Source organism: Saccopteryx bilineata, chromosome 5 (assembly GCF_036850765.1).
Source record: "Saccopteryx bilineata isolate mSacBil1 chromosome 5, mSacBil1_pri_phased_curated, whole genome shotgun sequence".
NCBI classification, from domain to species: Eukaryota; Metazoa; Chordata; class Mammalia; order Chiroptera; family Emballonuridae; genus Saccopteryx; species Saccopteryx bilineata.
In genome coordinates this window covers 45065288-45089294 of record NC_089494.1, presented here as the reverse complement: position 1 = coordinate 45089294, position 24007 = coordinate 45065288, and the positions used below count along the sequence as shown (strand labels likewise).

The 24007-nt window shown below is 44.1% G+C and overlaps 1 protein-coding gene across 3 annotated transcripts in view; it reads right to left on the bottom strand.

Annotated features, from left to right (window-relative positions):
• Positions 1-1511: 1511 nt before the first annotated feature.
• STAT1 (signal transducer and activator of transcription 1) overlaps positions 1512-24007 on the bottom strand; it is a 46167-nt gene continuing 23671 nt past the window's right edge. For 2 of the 3 annotated variants that reach the window (XM_066278888.1, XM_066278889.1), the window contains exons 11-24: positions 22835-22894; positions 21393-21422; positions 20850-20943; positions 19419-19460; positions 18097-18180; positions 17564-17662; positions 16318-16453; positions 13842-13891; positions 13052-13146; positions 12150-12295; positions 9002-9187; positions 7728-7803; positions 6715-6817; positions 1512-2675 (exon numbers count right to left, since the gene is read on the bottom strand). In XM_066278888.1, the coding sequence (XP_066134985.1) occupies positions 2661-2675; positions 6715-6817; positions 7728-7803; positions 9002-9187; positions 12150-12295; positions 13052-13146; positions 13842-13891; positions 16318-16453; positions 17564-17662; positions 18097-18180; positions 19419-19460; positions 20850-20943; positions 21393-21422; positions 22835-22894 (1216 nt within the window). In that variant the 3' untranslated portion in view covers positions 1512-2660. The remainder of the gene's footprint in view (positions 2676-6714; positions 6818-7727; positions 7804-9001; positions 9188-12149; positions 12296-13051; positions 13147-13841; positions 13892-16317; positions 16454-17563; positions 17663-18096; positions 18181-19418; positions 19461-20849; positions 20944-21392; positions 21423-22834; positions 22895-24007) is intronic. The other variant, XM_066278890.1, reaches the window with a different exon arrangement.

Below are 24007 nucleotides of genomic sequence, written 5' to 3'. Positions count from 1 at the left end.
GTCTAATTAGTGACAACTTATAATGATCAATTATGTAAGAAGACAAACTTATCTTGGCTAGGCAGGGCATTATCTACTTTACTCCCTGGAGAAAAGTAGCTCTCCATGTTCTTTATGAAGAAACTTTCTATTTCCTAGATATAAGTACTGTAGATGCAGAGATGAGAGTGATATTATTTGTTTAAATGCCATAATTCAAGCCTATTCTGGTGGCTCTATAATACCACTACTCCCTGATAAGTCTTCAAACAATAGTTAAGTCTAACCTGCCAGATTTGTCTTTCCTTAAACTATTTATTTTTCCAGCACATGATGCCTTTACTTTAAGAAGATCATCACTTCCTAGCTTATAACACCTTTGGAGAAAAATGGCACCTTTTTGTGTGGGTGCAAGAACTTCTCAGTAATTACTCATCTGATCATGCAGGTGTGGGTTTTAGACGGCTGCTTTGGAGACAAGACAGAGTCAGAGTCTCATTTTACATACATTTTAAAAGTAAAAACTTAGATTAGCGAGACTGAAATTCATTTTAAAATAAGTGCCAAATTATTTGTGCATCTGGTGGCAGCTGTGGTCACCAAGAACAAAGTGCTTTTTTTCATGTGCTTTTTATGGCGCCCATCACAGCTCGCTCTAACAATGCTTCCTCTCCACTCTCTTCCCCCAACTTCTCTTCATGTGCCAAAGCAACTCTGATTACAAGAAGGGTACGAAAGGACAACACTTAGGAAAATGGTATTACTGATCTAATTGTAAAGTAAGAACTGATATATTTTTATGTTTAATCATAAAATTTGTGCATTTGGTGGCAGCTGTGATCACCAAGAACAAAGTGCTTTTTTCATTTGCTTTTTATGGCGCCCATCACAAAGTAAGAAAAAAAATGAGAAAACATCAAACCTACACATGCCAGTAACTTTTAAAATCTTTACACCAAATGCTATTAATAAGAGACTAACACTAGCATTTTAACACATCTGAAAAATAAACAATGTCTCTTGGCTAGTGCAGTGCAATGAAACCATGCCAAATCATTCTCAAAGGACAAAAATATGCTGAAGAGCTAAACACTAGCAATTCAAAACAATATTTTGTCTGTCTTTGTTCCTTCATCATTTCAATTAAAAAAATGCAAACCCTGTCAAGTTCATGTCATCTTATATGAAAATGGAGAGGAGGCCTTGAGTTCACTACAAAGTATCATGGGGCATATTATATTTAGTGCAATACATATACGTTAGCTTTAATTTTAGAATAGACTTCAAGAAAACTCTATCCCCACCAGAAAGGTACAGCATTTACATAGTAGTCTATTCATGGTGGTGACAGTGGGATCGTAGGGTACAGTTATAAAGACAGCAGTCTGGGAAAGTTATCTGAGAACCATGTCAAACTCAACCCCTAAACCCCTTTTTGTGTCAGTACTAAGGAAGGAGGAAGGTACATGACATAACACACTTCACAAAATACCATCCAGTCAAAAAGGAGTCTAGAAAAAGCACAGGACAGATAACAGAACTATATGCAAATGTATTTGTCAGAGAAACACATTTATCAGTGAAAAATATTATTAATGCAGTTACAGAATAAGTTGCCAAATTTTTTGATTATTATCTCTGATTAATGTTTGTCAGTTACTATTCTTTCTTTTCAACGTGAATATATTATGACTAATAGACTAAATACTAGCTAACAACAATAAACACAAATTAACCCATTTAGAAACATGAATTAAATTTCTGAGTTCTTCTACATTTATAATTAATTTCAACTTTTGAAAAAAACAACTGGATTTGCCTTGAGAAAGTTGTTGTTAATAGCCTGGCTTCCCAGACAGAGCTGTGAAGACAACGTCATTCACTAGTGACCATGACGAAGGCAGAATACATTCAGCTTTGGACATTCAAGTTTAAACAGAAAATACTTCTTCAAATTTTGAAACATGTACTTTCTTCTATTGATACTATCCAATTTCATAAAGCCATAACAAACAGAAAAACTAATTCTTCCAAGAGAGAGAATTTGTCTCCAGCTTTAAATGACTAATGTGGAAGATACAGTACAATACAGAATATAGCTTTTCTCCCCTTTCCAGATGTAGGGTGGCTACTAAACAACTCTATGACAAGAGCTGATGTAATTCTAGATAAACTAGGTTTTGAACTATTTCAGATGTAAACCCACGGGAAACTTCTAGCCATATTTAAAGTAGAGAAAACAAACAGGAATTCTCCAGAATAGAAATTTGCCAAAGCCTACATCAAAAAGTTCTTTAAATAACCGTGTGATCTATCCAACAATCTATAACAGCTGGGCACTGACTTTATGTACAGAATTTGTTAGGTGATGTTAAATGTCTCACCTTTCCCAAAGGACTCTAACAATACTAAATTACTATTTTGGGTATATCTGGATTGTAAATCCCACTCTGTGGAGAGGGCCTTTCACTTTTACCTTTAATTAGATGCATGGAGCCCTTCAGAGTAACAGATGTTTCTGAATTAGGGAAAAATCCACTTGCTATCAACAAGTTGCAGCACATTTGTGGGCCTTTCTTTCATTTCCCTAAAAACTCAGGATGTAAAGGAACAGAATAGTGGGAGGGCATCACAGGTAGGAAGGAAAGATGTCGCCAGAGAAGATGTGAAAAGTTCATGCTTTACACTGCATTCATCTGTAAAAAGATAAAATATAGTTAAGTTTGCTATACTGATCTTATTAAATGCAGACATGTTTTAACATTGCTTGTCTGTTCAACAATATAGTAGGAAGACATTTCCAACAGCAAACAACCATGGAATTAGAGGGCTTTCAGCATGTGCTGTCATTTTTCCGGGACCAATGAGACCTTTTATATCCTCTAAGCTGATGGATTATTACTTTGCAGCCTGCTGGCATAATTCTATCAATCCATCCAGGCCACATAAAGCTTTCTGCTGTTATGCAAGTCCAGGGGAAAAAGCAACGTAGCAAATCTGCTCATGCAAAGTAAGGGTAAGGGTATGCCAGAGGGGGGAGAGGTGCGGAAGAAGAGATGAGTTTTCCTTAAAGGCCACACAGCAGGAACACTGAACGCATGTCTTTTAGGTCAAGCTAGAGAAGTAGAATCATGACCTCTCCCAGCAGTGCCTCCTGAATAAGGACACCTTGTAGGAAGTGACATGCTCATCCAAAGAACATATACGGCACCAAAATTATGGTGAGGAAAGATAGTTTGACTTTGAATGGTGGGCACACAATGCAACATACAGATCACATATCATCAAAATGTACACTTGAAACCTATGCAATCCAATGTTACCCAATAAATTTAATATTAAAAAACAAATAAACAAAGAACACCTATCTCACTGCCATGCTGGGCTTTCTCTTTAGACCAGGTGCTCTGGAGCAGGGAGGATTCTGTCTCTCCTGCAGTGTCTGAAGATTTCTGGTGGTCACGACTGGGCGTGGGGATGTGAGTGCTACTGGCATCTCCCGAGTAGAGGCCAGGGGTGCTGCTGCTACCCTACAGAGCACGGGACAGTCCCGCCCGACAGAGAAGTACTCCGCCCAAAAATACCAGCAGAAATACAGTAGGGGACTATAATCTTCTTGAGAACTGAGTCCATTTTTTTTTTTTATCCCAAGAGCTCAACAGTGGGTGGTACAGGGCGAGCTCTTAGAATATTGTTTTGTATTAAAAGCGCAATGAGAGCGTCGCCTTGCGTGCGGAGGACCCGGGTTCGATTCCTGGCCAGGGCACACAGGAGAAGCGCCCATTTGCTTCTCCACCCCTCCGCCGCGCTTTCCTCTCTGTCTCTCTCTTCCCCTCCCGCAGCCAAGGCTCCATGGGAGCAAAGATGGCCCGGGCGCTGGGGATGGCTCCTTGGCCTCTGCCTCAGGCGCTAGAGTGGCTCTGGTCGCAACATGGCGACGCCCAGGATGGGCAGAGCATCGCCCCCTGGTGGGCAGAGCGTCACCCCATGGTGGGTGTGCCGGGTGGATCCCGGTCGGGCGCATGCGGGAGTCTGTCTGACTGTCTCTCCCTGTTTCCAGCTTCAGAAAAATGCAAAAAAAAAAAAGCGCAATGAAAGTTTTGCCCATTTCAGTGCAGCTGACACTAACAGTATATAGTTGAGATCGTTGACTTTGGAGAAGGAGAGGGAGAGAAAGCCTGGATTCAAACCCTGTCCCTATCTCTCACTAGCTGTCTGATCAGGCATATTAACCAAGCTCTCTAAATCCCCGGGTCCTCATCCACTCAAAGGAGGCAGGTAGTATACACAGAATGCCTCGTACAGTAGTGAAAAACAGTGAACAATTAATAAATGTTCCTGTTATTATCATGAGTGTTGACCAAAGGCCTCTAGGAGAGGTGACTGGCTTTTATATGTCACCCCAAAAGAAAAAGTACAGGAAATCCAGACTAAACAAATACTCAAGTCGTGCTGCAGAAACACTGGTGCTGTCTCTTCCGGACAATTTCCCCGGAGTGTGCGGTCCTCCCACTCCTGAGGCGGCTCAGGCATCCTCCCCGGTGCCTCCCTAGCCCAGAGCTGCAACCCCCAGACAGGGCGGCAACCAGCCAGCTCGGGGAGAGGCTCCTCTCCTTCAGAGCAGACGCCTTACTCCCCAGGGTGGGTGCTGAATGGAAACCACGGCCGAGGTTGAGGAAGGTTAGAGACAGACAAGATGTCTACTCAGTTTGCAGACAGATTCAACTTTCATTTGTCTGATCAGTGCTGGGCCCATTAGTATAGCCTCACTTAGCTCTTTAAATCTCTCTGGGCTTTAATCTGGAGATTTGGGTGTGTGCGTGTTTATGTGTTTGTGAAACAGATTTATTCTACAAATGAAATGAATGAAATCATCTGGGATGGAATTGGATGGCTACAAGGGACATCCAGAGACCAAAAACCATTTCCTGGCATTTATTTAGAGCACTGAAATTGCTCTCCCAGCGCCATTCTGAGTGCACAGAGAAAGCAATCCCACTGCCTGCACAGATGGAGGAAACTAATCGTCTTATCTTCTCAAGGTCACAGGCAATAATGGTGATGACAGAGAACTCTGATGTCCAAATGCCACGCACAGGCCTCCCACCCAACGGCCATGCAGCCTTTGTCACAGTACAGCAGAACAGAATACCCAGTCCTGTTCAAATAGCTTCTGTAGGGCACATGTTTTGAATGAAGCGAAGAGCAGCTTTGGCAGGAGGTATCCCAGGACAAGAGCAGCCTAGAGACACAGCAGCTGGATTCAAGAATTCGTCCCCGCACTTATTGTCTGATTTTAGTCACGTTGCCTAATTTTGAGGGTGCTCTTCTTGCACACCCATAAAAATGGAAATAACAATACCTAACTCAGAAGGTTGTTGTAAGGACTGAATAAGCTATTACCTGTCGAGTGCCTGGTATATGATAAGTGCTTAATAAGTGTCATAATCGTGAGGATGAGGCACTTGCTCGGGAACAAAGGAGATGTAAAAGAAAAAGACTGTCCCATCAATCTGTCGGACATATTTGAATAGGCTTTAGATTTATGCTGTTTCTGTGTTGGGCTTACAAAGCACTGTACAGCAGAACTGGGGAGGCGGGGCAACATTCTAATAGAGGATGCGACCTCACTCATAGAAGAGGTTCATTTTATATCTGTCAATAGGAACAGAACTATTTTGCTATTACACTAAGCATTTTTCTGAGTGCCTTTTCTCATCCTCCACAATCAGGAAGGTATAAGAGAGGCCAGTCTAAGGATCTCAGCCTGTGCTTCTTCAGGTGAGGAAAAGGACAAAGAAAAAAGTTATATACCAGAAACTTAACTGCAAGCAGAATTACCGATGTTACAGAAACACATTCCCGGGACGCATGGGCCTGTGACCCGGAAGAGCAGACCCTCTCCCGTCTCTCCCTTCCCTTCCCGGCCCTCCTCCCATGACTGATCACCGTCCTAGACTGTACCAGGCACCAGGTACACAGCTAGCAAGAAAGGCCAGTAATGACACAAAGAGGATTTTTTAAAGTGTGAGACAATTTTTTTCCAAAATGAACTGAAACAGCTTCCTGTGGGAAAGAGCTTAAATTAAACAACATCAGCAAAATTCCAACCAACTGAAAAAAATCTTAAAGAGAAAGAATTTCAGGCTGACAAGCAAACAACACTAGTTGATATACTAGATATACTGGCTCTCACCATGACGCTCGTTAACTATATCAGCCCTGGAAACTTTTATTCTTGGCAAGCCCTTCACTTGTACAAATTAGTTCTCAAACACACAGCAAGTGAAATTGTTCCGCTGCCAGCTGAATCTCTATAATTATTTTAATTACTAGGCATTAGTCCCCTCCCTTCCTAGAAATAACACTCCTTCAGACATAGCACCGAAATAACAGGCCAAAGGAAAACACTTTCTTATCAAAGAAAAGTTAGGTCCTTAATTTTATGACATTTCTACATGGACAACTTCAAAAGGCAGAGGGGGAACTTTTAAATATTTGAAATGTCACACATTTTTTGGAAGGTGCTGAAAGCCAGGTATAAAAATGCCTGGTCCATAAAGTGGCTTGTCTGGGCACAGCGGGCTCCAACCTGTCACAACCAATCTAAAAAACACCCTTTCTGCCCCCACCATATTCCGCAGGTGGGCCCAGGGTCTGTCGGGATAACCCCCAGCCCCCGCCCCAGAGAGCACACGCCCAGCGCGAGCTGAGAATACCCAGGGGGGTACTTACCATACTGTCAAATTCTACAGGGACCATGAACCGAGACACCTCGTCAAACTCCTCAGGAGACATGGGGAGAAGGTTTTCTGTGGTCTGGAGTCGAGAAGGGTGACTGAAACGGGGAGAAACGGAAAGGGGAGGTTAACATCTCGATGGGGAAAGCGGTGGCATAAACGTCAACGTACACTTTTCACCTCTGGCCTGTGATTCAATCATCAGATTATATTTTTTATTTCAGGTAAGTAGGTACACTTGTAAAATACATTTTTGAAAAGTACAGATCACGGGAGGCTTCTGTCCCCAGCCCGGCCCCTCGGGAAATGCACTGGACTCGAGAGATGTGAGCGAGAACTAGCCAGACTGGAACCTGTGCCGCCTCTGCCTGGTTCACTCTGGATGCGCGCTGGGCAGTGTGTCACCCTGAGAGGCCGATGCCCCAGGCCACGCTGGCCCCGGAAGCACCAGAGGAGTGTCTGGGGAGTCCCTCATCCCTACCTTGAGGTGTGTGTGCAGATAAAGCTGCTCCAGAGTGTTTTTACATGAAGGCTACATCCATTCACCCCAAGACAGTGCTGCAGGCCAAATTACTGACAATGACTTTTCCAAAATTTTTGCTACCTTTTGTAAAATGAAACAACAAAATAAAAGCAAGCGGAAAAAAAAATGTATCTCAATCATTACTTTGGCCTTTCGTAGACTGAAAAGAATTACTTTCCCACTCTGATCAATTTTTGCTCATTTTATTCACTTTTTTCAAAGTATAAGTTCGGGGAGAATTTATATACTTTAAATACAACTTTGTTATATATATATATTTTTTTATAAATATATTTTATAAAGGCAGTAAAATGCTGACAGGCAGTGACACCAGGATTTCTAATTAGGCTCTTTCCAACAAGTCCAACTGCAATGGCGGTGGCGGCAATTACAACAGAAAGCAAAGTACAAGCATCTTCAACAGGCCCCAGCCAGGAGGGCCGGCCTGAGGTTTTTAAACATGGCACTCTTCTGTGTTCACTTACACTTCAGACACAGAAATCAATTCAGTCTTGATGTATCCAGTTCCTTTCGGGTTGTCAAGTTCCATTGGTTCTGCTGCTGGAAGCAAACACATCGTGTACGTGTCTCATTAGCAGAAGCCACACAAGAACAATCAACTTCCTCTCTAGTCAAAATTTGTACTGTTTTTCTTTTTTTTGTTTTTTTTTTTTAATTTAATTTTATTTTTTTTAATTTAATTTTTTTTTTAGTTTATTCATTTTTAGAGAGAAGAGAGAGAGGAGAGACAGGGGGGAGGAGCTGGAAGCATCAACTCCCATATGTGCCTTGACCAGGCAAGCCCAGGGTTTCGAACCGGCGACCTCAGCATTTCCAGGTCGACGCTTTATCCACTGCGCCACCACAGGTCAGGCTGTACTGTTTTTCTTGAGAGTCAGGTTAGACTCCTGTAACCTTAAGAGGTTGTGACCTCCCTGCCTGAGGCACCTGAAATTCTGGTGGGAATGCGGAAACCACTAGAAGAAAAGGGGAGGAGAGTTCAGTACAAAAGTCACGCTGAGTGGTTTCTCTTTCCAAGGCTTGAAATCCTACAGGAGTTGGAGCCCAAATTATGCAAAGTTCTGCCTGGTTTTGTGGTCCTAGCCTGGTTGCTAAAATAAACACAGCTGGCAAGGTAAGCTGAGGGCAACTCCTCCCCCCAAGTAATTGTGCTAATATTGAGATATCTGATTCTGAAAAATAATTAGCTTTGTTGACATGTCCCAAACCAGATTAGTCTAACGTGAACTTTCTCAAATGCAATTCAGTGAATACAGAGAAGATAGACCCATGTTCGAAACCTGGGTCCGCTCTTAATAATCACTATTATCAATATGATCTAACAATTTGTTGGGTCACCCAAAATAAACTACTGTACTTCTCCTGGGCCTCAGTGTCCTCAATTTTAACGGAAGCAGCCTGGCATAAACCAGTTGGCCATAGTGGTCCCACCTTTTACCCTTTTCCATGTGGAAAAGTAATGATGTAACAAATACACAAAACCAGAAATGAACTTTACCACATAAGAAATCATTTAGTAATTTCTTACTAGATATTTCAGGTCAAATAATGCACTAGGGCTTCAACTGCACTCTGTTTATGTCATTTTTTTCAAAGCCTGCTTTTACCAACTTGAAAAAGTGGTGGGTTAGTAACACAGCGTGGGTGGGGCTCGTGTGGCACCTGGTGCTCATGGCAAGGCCGGGGCTGCGTGTGTGACTGAACCTGTCTCCAAGATGAGAGCTCGGTCACCACTTACCTTCCTTGGGCCTGGAGTAATACTTTCCGAAGGCATGATCTTTATCAATATTTGGATACAGATACTTTAGGGGATTTTCTGGAATATTTTCAGCGGCCATGACTTTGTAATTGCGAATAATATCAGGGAAAGTCACTGCAGACAGTTCTTTCTTTGTGTAGGGTTCGACCGCATGGAAGTAAGGTTCTAAAAAGAAGTAAAGCAAAGTTAAGTCCCATGGAATATCTCAAAACAATAGAAGAAAGGAATAAAACAGCAGAGTTTATGGATTTGAGAGAAACTGATAAGACCTAATCACAATCTAGGTTTCAACACAGTGTACTGTTTTGTTTCTAAAATATTAAAATCTTTTCTTGTCTGACCAGGCGGTGGCGCAGTGGATAGAGCGTCGGACTGTGATGCAGAGGACCCAGGTTCAAGACCAAGGTCGCCGCCAGCTTGAGCGCGGGCTCATCTGGTTTGAGCAAAAGCTCACCAGCTTGGACCCAAGGTCGCTGGCTCGAGCAAGGGGTTACTCAGTCTGCTGAAGGCCCGCGGTCAAGGCACATATGAGAAAGCAATCAATGAACAACTAAGGTGTCGCAATGAAAAACTAATGATTGATGCTTCTCATCTCTCTGTTCCTGTCTGTCTGTCCCTGTCTGACCCTGTCTATCCCTCTCTCTGATGCTCTCTCTCTCTGTCTCTGTAAAAAAAAAAAAAAAAAGAGAGAACATAAAATCTTTTCTTAAAAACAGGAGAAATAAAGGCAGTCATTACTATCAATAACATTCCTTTGTCATTTGCTTACATTTATAAATACAACCAAATACCTTAAAAAGCATGCATCTTCAATGGTGCCACCCAGTCAGATAAAGCACTGATTAGTAATTGGGTCATCTTGGCTCAAGCCATAGAAAAAGTTACTAAGATAAGCTCGGCCGTGGCGGGTTGGCTTACCAGTAGAGCGTCAGCCCAGCATGTGAAAGTTCTGGGTTCAATTCCCAGCCAGGGCACACAGGAGAAGCAACCACCTGCTTCTCCACCCTTCCCCTTCTCCTTTCTCTCTATCTCGCTCTTCCCCTCCCAAAGCCAAGGCTCCATTGGAGCAAAGTTGGCCTGGGCGCTGAGGATGGCTCTATGGCCTCTGCCTCAGGCGCTAGAATGGCTCCGGTTGCAATGGAGCAGTATCCCAAATGGGCAGAGCATCGCCCCCTAGTGGGCATGCCAGGTGGATCCCTGTTGGGCACATGTGGGAGTCTGTCTCCGCGCTTCTCACTTCAGAAAAGAAAAAAAGGATAAGCTCACTTTTTGTTGGTTTTCTCTTCATATTGAAAAGTTTATAACTTTTTATTAAAATAAACAACGACGGACTTACTAGGCAGTGGCAAAGTGAATACAGTGTTGGCCTGGGGTGCTGAGGATCCAGGTTCAAAACCCCGAAGTTGCCAGCTTGAACTCAGAATTACTGGCTTGATCATGCGATCATAGACATGACCCCATGGTTGCTGGCTTGAAGCCCAAGGTTGCTGAGTCCAAGGTCACTGGCTTGGCTGTAGCCCCCCCATCCCCTCCCACCCTATCAAGGCACATATGAGAAGGTAATCAATGAACAACTAAGTTGCCACAACTATGAGATGATGCTTCTCATCTCTCGCCTTTCCTGTCTCTCTCCCTCTTTCTCTCGCTACCTAAAAAAACCCCCAAAAAACAAAAACCAAAGATCCTATTTGCTAGTTTTTTCTCTAATCCTTAAGGCAAGATCCCACAGTTTAAGTCACTCCTGGTCTTTTTTATTTTTAGGTGAGAAGAGGGAAGATAGTGAAGCAGGCTCCCACATGCACCCTGACTTGGATCCACCCAGCAACCCCACCTGGAACCAATGCTCAAGTATCGAGCTATTTTTAGTGTCTGAGGCTGTCACACTCTGACAGAGCTATCCTCAGCACCTGGGGCCAAGCTTGAACCAATCAAACCACTGGCTGCTGAAGAGGAAGAGAAGCAGATGGTCACTTTTGTGTGCCTTGACTGGAATTGAACCCAGGATGGCCATACACCAGGCTGACACTCTATCCACTGAACCACCGGCCAGGGTCTCTCCTGGTCTTATTCCTAGTCTAACTCTAATAGTGCTCCCTAAGTGATCCAGGATCTTAATTTTTGTTGCACACATCCCAGAGCCGCCGTGAAGTGCCCTGAGCGTCCGCCCTAGAGCCTCAGACTATGCCGGCACCCTACAGCTTTGCAGCTGGCTGTGCTTAAACTTTCAGGTGGCCAACAGTTTTCTTCACTTTTCCCTGCTTTGCCAGCTCCATCTCTCAGCCAGTTCAAGAAGGAACTACTCAGGGCGAAGATGAAAAGGGCAAAGTCTAGCATCTACTGTCTACACTGGGCTCTAATCCCAGCTCTCCTGGTTTTGGTATTGTCTTGTTTTGAACCAGAAGAAGAAAAAAAAAAGAACAAGAACAGTTTCCCATCTTTTTGCTTCCTCCCACAGAAAGCATAAACTTCACTGGAACATATCAGATTTTCCTCCATTCCTTCAAACAGAGCAAACTACAAGTAATACCAAAAATGTAACCAGCTTGTCTTCACCCCTTTCCCAGCTCTACTCTTCAGTCTCATCCCCCAAACCAGCGTCTTTTAGTCACGGATTCATTTAGTTAAACAGAAACTCAAGATATAACGAAGATAAACTTGCATCTGCTCTGATGGCGGGCGGAGGGCTGCACGAGGGCCAAGGACTCTCTCGGAAAGCCTGCCAGCGTCTACGGCCTTCCCCACACGAGGCTGGGAGCTTCCGCTTCTGTAAAACCACTTTCCTCTCAAGAACTGGCCGTCAGTCATACTGACTCACATTTTCTGTCTACAGATAACAAACCAGACTAAGAAAGAATCTGGCCTTGTCATTTAAAAACCATCATCAGAAAAAAGAAAAAAAAAATAAGAGAAATAATTTTAAAAATAAAATGAAAAAGAACCATCATCTGCACAATATGTTCCAGGCAATAAATCACAAATATTAATGGTGATGTATTAAACTCTACCTGAGAGGCTCAGCTGGGGGTATGTGTAGGAACTGTGATTTTTTGTCAAAAGCTCATTATTTGTGAGTTAACTTGCTGTGCTAACGTAGCACTTTTGGTATACGAGTAGGCGCCTCACTCACCGCCTCCGTTCTGGGACCGCTCCACCCACGTGAAGGTGATGGCCCCTTCCCGAGAGCTCTCGCTGAACCGCAAGAGGAAGGTCCCAGGCTGCTGGTCCTTCAGCAGAGCGCGCTCCCGCTCCTTGCTGATGAAGCCCATGATACACCTGCACGTGAAAGGGATGGACAGAGGTATTCTGAGCTTCAGTCATGCTTTTAATTTTCATGATAACTTTCAAAACAAGATCACTGGAACTTGACAGAAGAACACAGCATAAAAATAGACAGAATATTTTAGATGGTTTAAAATAAATCTATTTAATGGCACTTCTGGAAGGATTTCACTTATATATGCTGAAATCCAAAAAAATTATCACCATGATACCAGTAGGATGCTACAAATGATCAATAAATACTTGCTGGATGAATAAGCCTTTTATCTTGGCTTGATGATTTTAAAAGCCAGGTAAACATCTGAATTTATGCAGCTTTTACCCTGGAGGAGGCTCAGAAATACATTTTCATATTCTCGCATTTCTGATTAAGTTAAAGCCTTTGTTGAAATATCAGTTCGGTTACATAGAAACAATTTACTGAATAAAAAATTGGTTTTCTTACTTCTTGGAGTCAACAGAGTGGGTGCTCAAGTATTTTATGTGGAATGAATAAATGACATTCAGTTTTTCAAATTTAGCTTGGAAAATACATAATATATACATATACTATGAAAGCATAAATTTAATCTTATGAGGTCCCACTATCATGTCCCCTGAGGGGACAGCCTGTGAGCATGTCTCCACGAGATGCACACAGGTCTTGGCAATAACAAAGCTGGTCTGGGGCAGGCCTGTGTCAGCTGTGCAATAAGGGGGCTGGCTGTGCTGAAAGTATGTTTCAAATTTACATCTGCCAATGGCCCTTACCCATCATTCCAGAGGGAGAGCAGGTGTTTCTTAATGAGTTCAAGGATGCTTTCAATCCAAAGCCAGAAAGAAAAATTTTTATCACCTAGATTGTCCTGCAAGTAAACAAGTACATGTATTAGGGACAAGGAAATCCAAAATACTAGTGATCTTAATTTGCAAAGACTGCCCAGCGGCCAAAGCTAGTGCTGTCCTATACAGAGCAGTGCCCCCCTCTTATGGAACCTGGACACCAAGCTCTGCGTCTCCTGGGCCGCCTCCGTCTCCGCCAAACAGTAGCGAGCCAGCCAGGGACTGACCTCCACGGGGAATCACAGAACAGAGCTGCCCTGGCACTAGGGGAACCCACTAGCGTATGCTCTCAGCAGGCTGGTGACCCCACGGGGCCTAATCATCCCTTCCAACTGGTTTCTCTGCCGGAGCTGGCTGGGGTGGCTCATGTGGCCACCAACCCGTCTACACTGCACAGAGTGCACATTTCTCACGGACAGGCCTGACAGGCTGCCAGAGGGGAGCTGTGTGAGCAAACAGAAGACTCATTTTGGATGTGAAAGAATGTTATCACCCAGGCAGGCGCTTCCTGTCAGACTCTGCACTTGGAGACCAACCTTCTGTGCTGAAGGAACATAAACAACTCGCCCTCAGGGTTCCGTGGGCGAGATGAACATGCCAAAATCAGCACGCAGTCCAGGAACTACCGCGGCGAGAAACCGGAGCCCTGAGCGCAGTGAGAAGCCTGAGAACCTCAGCACAAAGGACTCAGAGAGTACAAAACCCAGCCTGTACCCACCTTACAGAACCTCGTCCATGGAATAAGACCATCAGGGCCAGCATTAGGACCTAAACAAATAAAAATAAGCTTTCTCAGGAAACAGAAATCAATTCTGAAGCTTCTGCTGGACTGCTGGCCTGGCTCTTGTACTTGCTCTTAAAGAAAAGGAGCCTGCCCCCAACCAAGGAAGGTTGTATGTATAAATACACAGTAGACATTCTCAGATGTAATTATGCTAATTAACTGCACTTTCTGGAGAAGCTTCAATTTGGTCCCTCCCCATGCAATACCCTCTCCCACTGCCTTCCTCTCCTACTTCAACAGGCTCTTCTCTACCACTGCCCCTACGGAGTTATGTTTTGTTTTTAAGATTTTATTTATTGGCCCTGGCTGGTTGGCTTAGTGGACAGAGTGTTGACCTAGTGTCAGGGCAGTGTTCCCGGTCAGGGCACACAAGAGAAGCGACCATCTGCTTCTCTCCCTCTTCCCCTTCTGCAGCCAGTGGCTCGATTGGTTTAAGTGTTGGCCCTGGGCACTAAGGATAGCTTGGATGATCCAAGTGTCAGCCTCAGGCACTAAAAATAGCTCGGTTGATTTGAGCATCAGCCTCAGACAGGGTTTGCCAGGTGGATCCCAATTAGGGAGCATGCAGGAATCTATCTCCCATCCCCTCACTTAAAAAAAAATTATTGATTGATTTGTTAGAGAGAGAGAGAGAGAGAGAGAGAGACAGGGTGGGGGAGAAATAGGAAGCATCAACTCATAGTAGTTGCTCTTCGTATGTGCCTTGACCAGGCAAGCCTGGGGTTTCAAACTGGAAACCTAAGCATTCCAGGCCATTTTATCCACTGTGCCACCACATGTTAAGGCCATACCTTTTTGTTTTTTGTTATTTTTTTTTTAATTCAAACTAAGATCAAGGTCATCCCTAGGTGATCTATTTAATGAACACTTGACTTTATAAGCTTATTTTAGACATTAATTAGGCATTTCCATCATCCCTCCTCCAAACAAGACATAGGCTCAAGGGAGGCTGATGCAAATTAAGAGTCGAGTGAGAGAAATGAGAGAGGAAAAGGAAGTCTAGGGGTTATTAGCTACACAAATGAAAGCAGCCCAGGCCATCAGAGGTGGGGAGCCCGTCACTGCTCACTTCACAGAGAACCACAAACATAAGCCATTACACACAGAAAAAAAAATCTTTCTCAATTCTCACCAAATGAAGAGATGAAATATGGTGGTTTCTTACTTTTTATTAAATAGCACAGCCTCCATGGTAACAGCCATGTGGAAGAGAAGGTACTACTGTGAGCCATCTGTTTGGAGAAAGCCTACTGGTGTTTGTAATACATGCAGTTCTGCTGTGCAAAAAGTGAATCTGAAAAAACGCTCCCTGTGAATGTTTAAGGAAACAGTGTACACACTTCCATTCACTGAAGATTTGACCCGAAACTAGTCGGTTTTTTATTTGTTTAGGGTGGAAGACTAATCAATTCATGACATTAGTTACTGAAAGGGAATTGTCTACCATAGCTGAAACCCTGTCCAATCAGGTTAAACTGTTAGTCAGGAGGTGTCCTTGATAAAACATGGTTTGTTTTCGTTTTTATTTTTGATATCTATAGAGAGAGAGAAGGGGAGGGGAAGGGAAGGTGGGCAGAGGAGGGAGAGAAAGAGGGAGAGAGAGGGAGAGAAAGAAAGAGATCAATTTGTTATTCCATTTATTTATGCATTCATTGGTTGCTTCTTATATGTGCCCTGACTAGGGATCGAACTCGTAACTTTGCTATATCAGGACGATGCTCTAACCAACTAAGCTAACCAGCCAGGGCTTAAGGGGTGTCCTAATGTGGACAGTGTCTCCTTCTACCTGGGCTGTCTGAGGCAAGAGCCACTGGAGGCCCTAGGGGACCTCATTCTTACTATGTTGAGGACTTAACTTTTTTCTCTCCAAAGTTAAAAAGACTTTACCTTTCTTATTTTAGCCACAAGTAATATATTTTAAAAACTACAAAAATCTTTCTCTTAGGAATCCTGCTCAGAAATACTGAGATAATGGAAAACTATTTAAACCTTTTATTAGGTCTATATCTCTTTCCAAAGTGAGGTAGAAGGTCCACTTAGCTAGGATAAGCTGCAGCTGGAAAAGCTAACCTCGTTTAACATTTTTCTTCCTTGAACAAAATAGAGAGCAAAGAGGGGAAAGAAGCAAGAAGATATTTTCATGAATTTCTATTTCTACATAAGTAGTCCTTAAAAGTGAATATGCTGGCCTGACCTGTGGTGGCGCAGTGGATAAAGCGTCAACCTGGGAATACTGAGGTCGCCGGTTCGAAACCCTGGGCTTGCCTGGTCAAGGCACATATGGGAGTTGATGCTTCCTGCTCCTCTCCCCCTTTTCTCTCTATCTCTCTCCCCTCTCTCTCTCTCCTTTCTAAAATGAATAAATAAAATTAAAATTAAATTAAAAAAAAAAAAGTGAGTATGCTCATACCAAGAAGCTTCTCTCCCAACATGTTGAGCTGGTCCACATTGAGGCCTCTCTTGGTGACAGAGGAGAACTGCCAGCTCAGCACCTCTGAAAGCTGAGCCCATCGTGCACAGGGCGGGTTCAGGAAGAAGGACAGATTCTAGGGAAAACACCCCAAAGTTAACAGCTCCTGAAGAACCACCAGTCACAAGCCAGGCACTAAAACATGGACCTGTCCCAATGTTCGGTTTCAGTTTCTGTGGCACACAGAAGTTTTCATGGGAGACAAGAGAAATATAGTCGATTCTCATTATTTGTAGATTCACATCTGTGAATTCACCCAGTCCCTAAAATTTACTTGTCACTCCAACATCAATACGGCAACTCCTGCACTCATGTCGTGTCCACGCACACGGCGGTGAAGAATCCAAGTCGCCCAACACGTATGTTTCCAGCTGAGGTCAAACAAAGCGGCCCTCTGCCTTCTGGTTTCATCTCTCGTAGGATAAACAAGTGTCCTTTTTGAGGTCTATTTAAGTAGTGCCATTGTTCTACATTTTTGTGGTGTTTTGTCAGTGATTTTGTTGTTCAAAATGGACTCTAAGTGCAGAAGTGCTGTCGAATGTTCCTGAGCATAAGAAGGCCATGATGTGCCTTAAGAAGAAAACATTGCTAGATAAGCTGTGTTCAGGCAATAGTTATAGTGCTTTGTCATGAGTTCAATGTTAATGAACCAACAAATATATCAGATAAGGTGCCTTTAAATAGACACATAAACAAAGTTATGTATTAACTGGTTGGTGAAAGGTTGTGACTAGAGGCTTGTAGGAACCTAATCCCATATTTAGGGTTCAGTATTTGCTAAACCTGTGTTCACAGTACCTAAGGAACTTAAGCACAATAATTAATGAGAATCAACTATGTTTAATCAATAGTGAGTATGCACACTCTAAAAATGAGCATGCTTGTTTAGTATAGGAATATATTTTAAAGAAATAACAACAAAGGACTTCTTCCAAAATAAAACTTACATTAACCATCTACTGCCCGTGCTTAGCCACACAGAAGGAAAATTATAATTCTCATCTAAAACCCACTCTCCACATGATTCACTTTTCCAGGATTACTCAAGATCCTGGGAAATGGCACCTGAGTTATGTCACTTGTCCCTCAACATCTGGCTGCTAAGGGCATTTCTGGATATACAGAAGCTAGAGAAGCATGGGGTCCCTGGTTACCCCTCATATAAAAGTAGATGAGTCTTCCGTACCCTGGGTTCCGTCACCAGCATGTTGTACCACAAGATAGAGGCCCAGCCGCTCGGGAGCTGGCTGACGTTGGAGATCACCACGACAGGCAGCGAGGTCGTCTGAAAGAGGGAACAAACCTTGAAATCATCTGCATCACAGAAATGTCACCGGCAGAACACCGCGCAGCCTAAAGACTAAGTGAGGGATTGTTTGTAAATGTGCATACGTTTCTACTTGAAAACTAGAAAAGTTATATTCTTTTGTTCATAGTTTCATTTGTTTTTGCTGTTTCTTTCAGTTAAGAAATAAATCTCAATGCCTCATATAAACACTAGCACAGGGATAGTTCAAACCACTTAAGTTTATAGAATCTGAACGTTAATTCAATTACTTACCTTCCTGAATCATTAAACTAAGATAATATTAGCTGGAAAAGATCATCGTTTTTAGTAGTTAAGTAAATATTTCTAAAACAAAAATTGAGAACTAAGAATACAGGTAAGAGTTTAAAGTAGAAATAAAGTTTTCCACATTTGTATCATGGAAGTCTTACCTCAAGGTCAATGACCAGACCAGGCTGGCATAACTGGGTTTCAAAACTCAGTGAGTGAAGCTCTTCGGTAACAATAAGAGGGCCCTTAAAAGAGAAAGGGGGGAAAGAAATATAGCGATTCATTCACGGGTCCTGCAACTTTCAAGAATCTAATAAGCACTACAACAGGCTTCAGAAAGCCTGAGCCCTATCAGCTGCAATTCAGAAAAAGATTCAATTTTCAATAATCTATCCCAGATTTGATCATTGCAAACATCTCTGTGTTCTCTCAAAAACAAGATTTCTGAAATTATGGCAAGGATTATGGATTAAGGGAAGGAAATGTCAACAGGGAAAGAGCCACTTCTGCTGGGTTTATTTCTGTGACCTCAGGTTTCCTGGCCCTGGCTCCCTCTGCCCGCAAGGCCCCACCTGGTGTGGGCTGCACCCCTCCCGCAGGCGGGGGTGGGAAGTGCACACATGTTCCAGGTGTCATTATCTACGGGAAGGGCTGACTTGCACAGCCTGGGAGATCATCAAGTGCTTTGACTTGGGTAGAAATGTTAGTTTTCAGCGTGCCTTCCTACATATTACCTCATGGGAGCAGCACACCAACTTAAAACCAGAGAGGTGCAGCCTCTTCCCGTTTATGGGAGAGGAAACTAAATGAGGTCACGATAAAGGTCCCAACCAGGGTCAGACACAGGCGTGCCTGCACCGCCCAGGCCGGTGCCTGTCCTGCTGTTCCCACGCCCTCTACTGGCTATGGTGAGGAAGGACCGCGAGCTGTGAGGACACGAGGGATAAAAACATTCCAAACCAAAAACAGCAGCAGACTATTTTGTCCCTGCCCACAGCTCGTTTTTGAATGCATCACAGACATAACTCCTTAAAGACTGGCTCTGAAAAAGAAATGGACAGAAAGACGCCGCCCCTGGGTAGGGAATGCAAGGGCAGGAAGACCCTCTTGGCACACCTGGTTTTCCACAAGGCAGTCATAAAAACTGGCCAGACAGACAGCAATCCCTCTGCACCCTCAGCTAAATCCTGCAGACTCCCCGTGGTCCAACATCCTTGCCTGGACAGTGTGAGCAACACAGGGACCCACCATACCTGCTCCATGGGGCTGTCTGGGAGGATCCAGTCACTCAGTGTGAAAAATGGCTTGAAAACCATAAAGCACGAATGCAGAGTGCTTTTACTGTTATTATAAACACACCAAGTGCCCAAACACACTCATTGCTCTTTCATGCTGCATCTGAATGCCTGTGTGAGGTGTCCCAACCACCAGGTAATGAGCCAACCTCATGGGACAGACCTGCTGATTAGAGACAGACTCTCACCTCGTTGGTTCTGTTGCCAGCATTCTTCTGTTCCTTCAGTTGCTATAAAGCAAGGAACAATCTCAGTCAATGACCCGATCTTCAAAATTGCTATTTTCATTTACAAATCAAACCAAAGTCAGGACTTAGAAAGAATGAGGGGCACGAAATTGTTTGCAGAATGCAGAACAAAATGATGAACAAGCCTTGTATGGGTTCACCAGCACGAGTGCCTTTCCCCAGCAGCCTGGTGTCACACTAACACCTCGAGGTTGGACGGAGCCCCGGAAACTGCACCCTGCTGCACTTCCCTGCGCAGACTGCTCCGGAGTGACCTCCCCAGCTCCTCCCTGAGCTGTGTCTCGCTCCCGAGGCTCAGACTCAGCTTCTCCTGTCCTTCCACCTCCCCGTGGCAGTCTTCCAGGCCTGGCCCAGCCACTCCGAGCCCAGTTAACACTGCTGTCAGCGGGACTTCAGACTGAGCTTTCAAAGTTACAACGTAAGAATCCTGAGGGCAGCTCGGGACACCTTTGGACTCCTGAGTTTGGGCCAAGGCTCTCACACAAGGTCTGGCTTCCTAAGTGTTTGGTTCATGGGATGGTCATCAATGTCAAGGTGCCTTGAGCCTCCCTGCAGGCTCTGGCCCAGGGAGCGCACAGGGCTCAGCACCAACATATCCTCCAGACGGACATCACCACCCACCTCAACCCCTCTTCTGAGCGTCTACTGCCCCGTGGGACGGGCCCTATACCCTGGAGACAAAGCAGGGGCCTCAGTACTTGTGTGAGACCATCAGGAAAGAGAATGTAAAGAAGGGGTTGAGGAGAGGCCCTGGGGTCAGCCACACTTGAACCGGGAGAGAAGGAAGAGTCAGGATGTAGGAGCAATAATAACCTTTGAGAAAATGGCAAGAGTCTAGAGCAGTGGTTCTCAACCTTTCTAATGCCGTGACCCCGCAATACAGTTCCTCATGTTGCGGTGACCCCAAACCAAAAAATAATTTTGGTGGCTACTTCATAACTGTAATTTTGCTACAGTTATGATTCGGAATGTAAATACCTGATACGCATTATGTATTTTCCGATGGCTTTAGGTGACCCCGCTGGGGTCGCGACCCACAGGTTGAGAACCGCCGGTCTAGAGTGAGTGATTGCCGAGGTCGTGGAGGCACCAAGGCATATTCTATGAGTGCACTGGTCTGTGGGATATTTTACTGTGATCACTGTGCCACCAAACAAGTATCTCTGGGAGGTAAACTGCAAAACACAGAGTGAACATTCCTAGGATAAGGAGGAACTGAGATTCCCCAACTGCGGGTGAAGTCACCAGCCACAGCTGGTGACAGTCTCCTCCCAGGGGTGCCCACCACACCTCACAGTGCACAAAGTGCCACTTGACTGTCAAAAGTCCTAACACCCCAGATACAACAAAGGGGAAAACTGGTCTTCCTACCAGGTGTCGAAATTCTGCCGCCAGACTTCCATTGGTGGACTCCTCCATGTTCATTACTTTCGTATGTGTGCCCAAAATGTTGAATTTTCTGAATCTAGACAAAAGAGGGCAGAAACACTTAAAAGACTTGGGACCTTTTTTTTTTAAGTGAGAAGAGGGGAGATAGAGAGACTGACTCCTGCATGCGCCTTGACCGGGATCCATCTGGCAACCCTCAGCTGGGGTTGATTATCAAACCAACTGAGCTATTTTTAGCACCTGACGCAGATGCTTGGACCAACCAAGCTATCCTCAGCACCTAGGGCCAACACTTTAACCAATCAAGCCACTGGCTGCAGGAGGGGAAGAAAGAGAGAAGGGGGAGAGAAAGGAAAGAAGCAGACAGTCACTTCTCCTATGTGCCCTGACCAGGAATCAAACCCATGACATCCATATGCCAGGTCTGACGCTCTACCAACTGAGCCAGCCAGCCAGGACCAGAGGCTTGGAACTATTACACAAACAAAGAAGATAGTAGAATGTAGTACAAAGGACTTTACATACCCTTTTACTGTATTTCTCTCATTCACATCTCTGCAAAAAAACAAAACAAAACAAAAACATAGTCATATACATATGCATTTAAATTCTGAAATGAACTTTAACAAGACTATAAAAGTATATGTATAAATAAAAGGTCAATAAAAAAATTAATCTGAACCTGTGAGTATTTTACCCTTTCATTCACTTACACCCAACACCAGTTCTGCCAAGTACTGCTGGGCAATAAACCGCCTGGGCCTCCATTTCCCATGTGTACAACATGCTAACAGCCGTACTTGACCACCCAACAACAACCACGCAAACCCAGACTCAGAAGGACCACTTAGAGCCCACAGAATAATACGGTATGTTTTTGAGTTTTAAGCCACTAAATCTGGGGGCAATTCTTTATGCAGGAAAGAAAACAATGATGATGGTAGGAAAGACAAAGGCACAAACTGTGCTATAAGTAAGAATATTGTTACAGGAATGGGAAGAGACAAAGAGCCAGAGGAAAATTATTTGGAGTATCATAAATGGTTTTGAAACTTGCAAAATCAGTGTGGTATACATATCAACAAAGCATTAAATGTATCAAGAAAGGGAATTGTTCCTTAATGTAAGTGAATAGGTCAGTCAGACTCCAGGCTGTAAGAGCAAAATGGGATAGGTCTGCACCATTTAGACCGCTGTGAGAGCTCCTGCCCGTTCCTGGGTCCCCACTGCCCAAGAGAGACAGGGGTGAATCCAGCAGACTTCACACAGGCCCCCCTAAATGATGTCAACTTCGTTACAAAACAACGCCACACCTGCTGCAGAACCACAGCGGCCTGTGGGACCTTGGGCCTCCTGTTAGATCAAGGACCCTCCTCTGGGGCTGGTCTAGGAGGTGGGGTGGTGCTTTGGGATTAACTATTGCAAGCTCATGTGCATAAAGCATATTCATTTTTTTTGTTCACATGTAATCTAAAAAGGCAGGGCTTGTTAATTCCTTCTAGCAGTGGTTTGCAAACTCATTCGTCAACAGAGCCAAATATCAACAGTACAACGATTGAAATTTGTTTTGAGAGCCAATTTTTTTTTTCCCCGAAGCTGGAAACGGGGAGCGACAGTCAGACTCCCGCATGCGCCCGACCGGGATCCACCCGGCACGCCCACCAGGGGCGACGAGAGCCAAATTTTTTAAACTTAAACTATATAGGTAGGTACATTCCTTATCGAGGTAGCGCCCGCACGTGGTATTTTGTAGAAGAGCCACACTCAAGGGGCCAAAGGGCTGCATGTGGCTTGCAAGCCGCAGTTTGCCAACCAGGGTAAGGGAAGCTACCAAGATCCAGAAAACAGGGGCTACCAATTAAAATCTGCTGGGACCACTTACAAATGGCCCTGGTGCTTCTGACTCTGTTAACAAAACCAGCATTTCATTAGTACGTGTTTCTTAGATAATGTTAAAGATTTCTTACTTATCAAATAAAACTTTGACTTTCAAATTATAGTTCAGCTCTTGCAATTTCACCAACAGTCTGGAAAGAAAAATAAAATTCATCATTACTTTAAAAAACTATCACAATTTATTTATTATGCCAATTTCCTATCAAACATTTCAATAACCTCCCCACCTTCTCCAGTTTGGGGTTATTACAAACAATGGAACTGAAATCTTTATACTTCTACTTGGATTTCCCTAAGTGTGTTTGCAGGATAAATTCCTAGCTGTGTAACTGCTGAGGCAAAACTGTAACATATTTTGATAGAGAGCAGCAGTGAATTTACTTCCCACCAAACATTAGTGAGGGTTCCTGCTTCCCTCTACAGCCTTGTCTACAGTGGGTTTTATCAAAATTTCTACTTTGGGCCAATTCTATGGGTAAAATACAGCAAGCATGGCTTTTACTAAAACTTTTATCTAATGTTTGTCCTGTTGGCAGAAAATAAGAACCATCACCTCATCAGGAAAATGAGGTTTTATCTACAGTCATTCGTGGCAGTGTGGGAAGACAGCAGGCGCGCTGGGCTGAGACTCAGGTGCGCCTCTCCTCGGCTGAGCAGGAGGCCTTGGGCAGGAGCCCGCAAGTGCTCCGGTTAGTGGAGCAGGTGGATGGGATTAGAGTTCTGGCGCCCTTCCAGCTGGGAGTGCTAGGACCTCGAGGGTGCTGGAGACTGGCGCTGTCACACCAGCAGCCAGGAAGCAGCACCCGGGGACTCAACTGAGCAGCGCCCCAGGAAATGAGGCTCAGAAGGCCAGTGTCGCTCTTCAAAGTCCAGCTGCTCATCTGTGGAGGGACAGCAAAACGAATGTAGCCATTCAACAGAAGAAGGTAAAAGCCACGTGTTCTCGTACAGAAACATTGCTATGGTTTATCATCAAGGAGAAAAACAGGCAGCAAAGCCACATAACTGGTTCTTAAAAATAAAATATTATATGTCATATATATTTGTGTGTATGTGTATGTCCATGTAGACACACACAGACACACACACAAATGTTTTAATTCATATACTTCCGTAGACGTACACAAAACCCTGGCAGGACTGACACTAGGTAGTAGACCACGGTGGTCTACAGATATTTAGATCACAGAGGACTTTGAAAATCCAACAAAAGCTATGAGCCCACTGACCAGAAAACTGCGTGT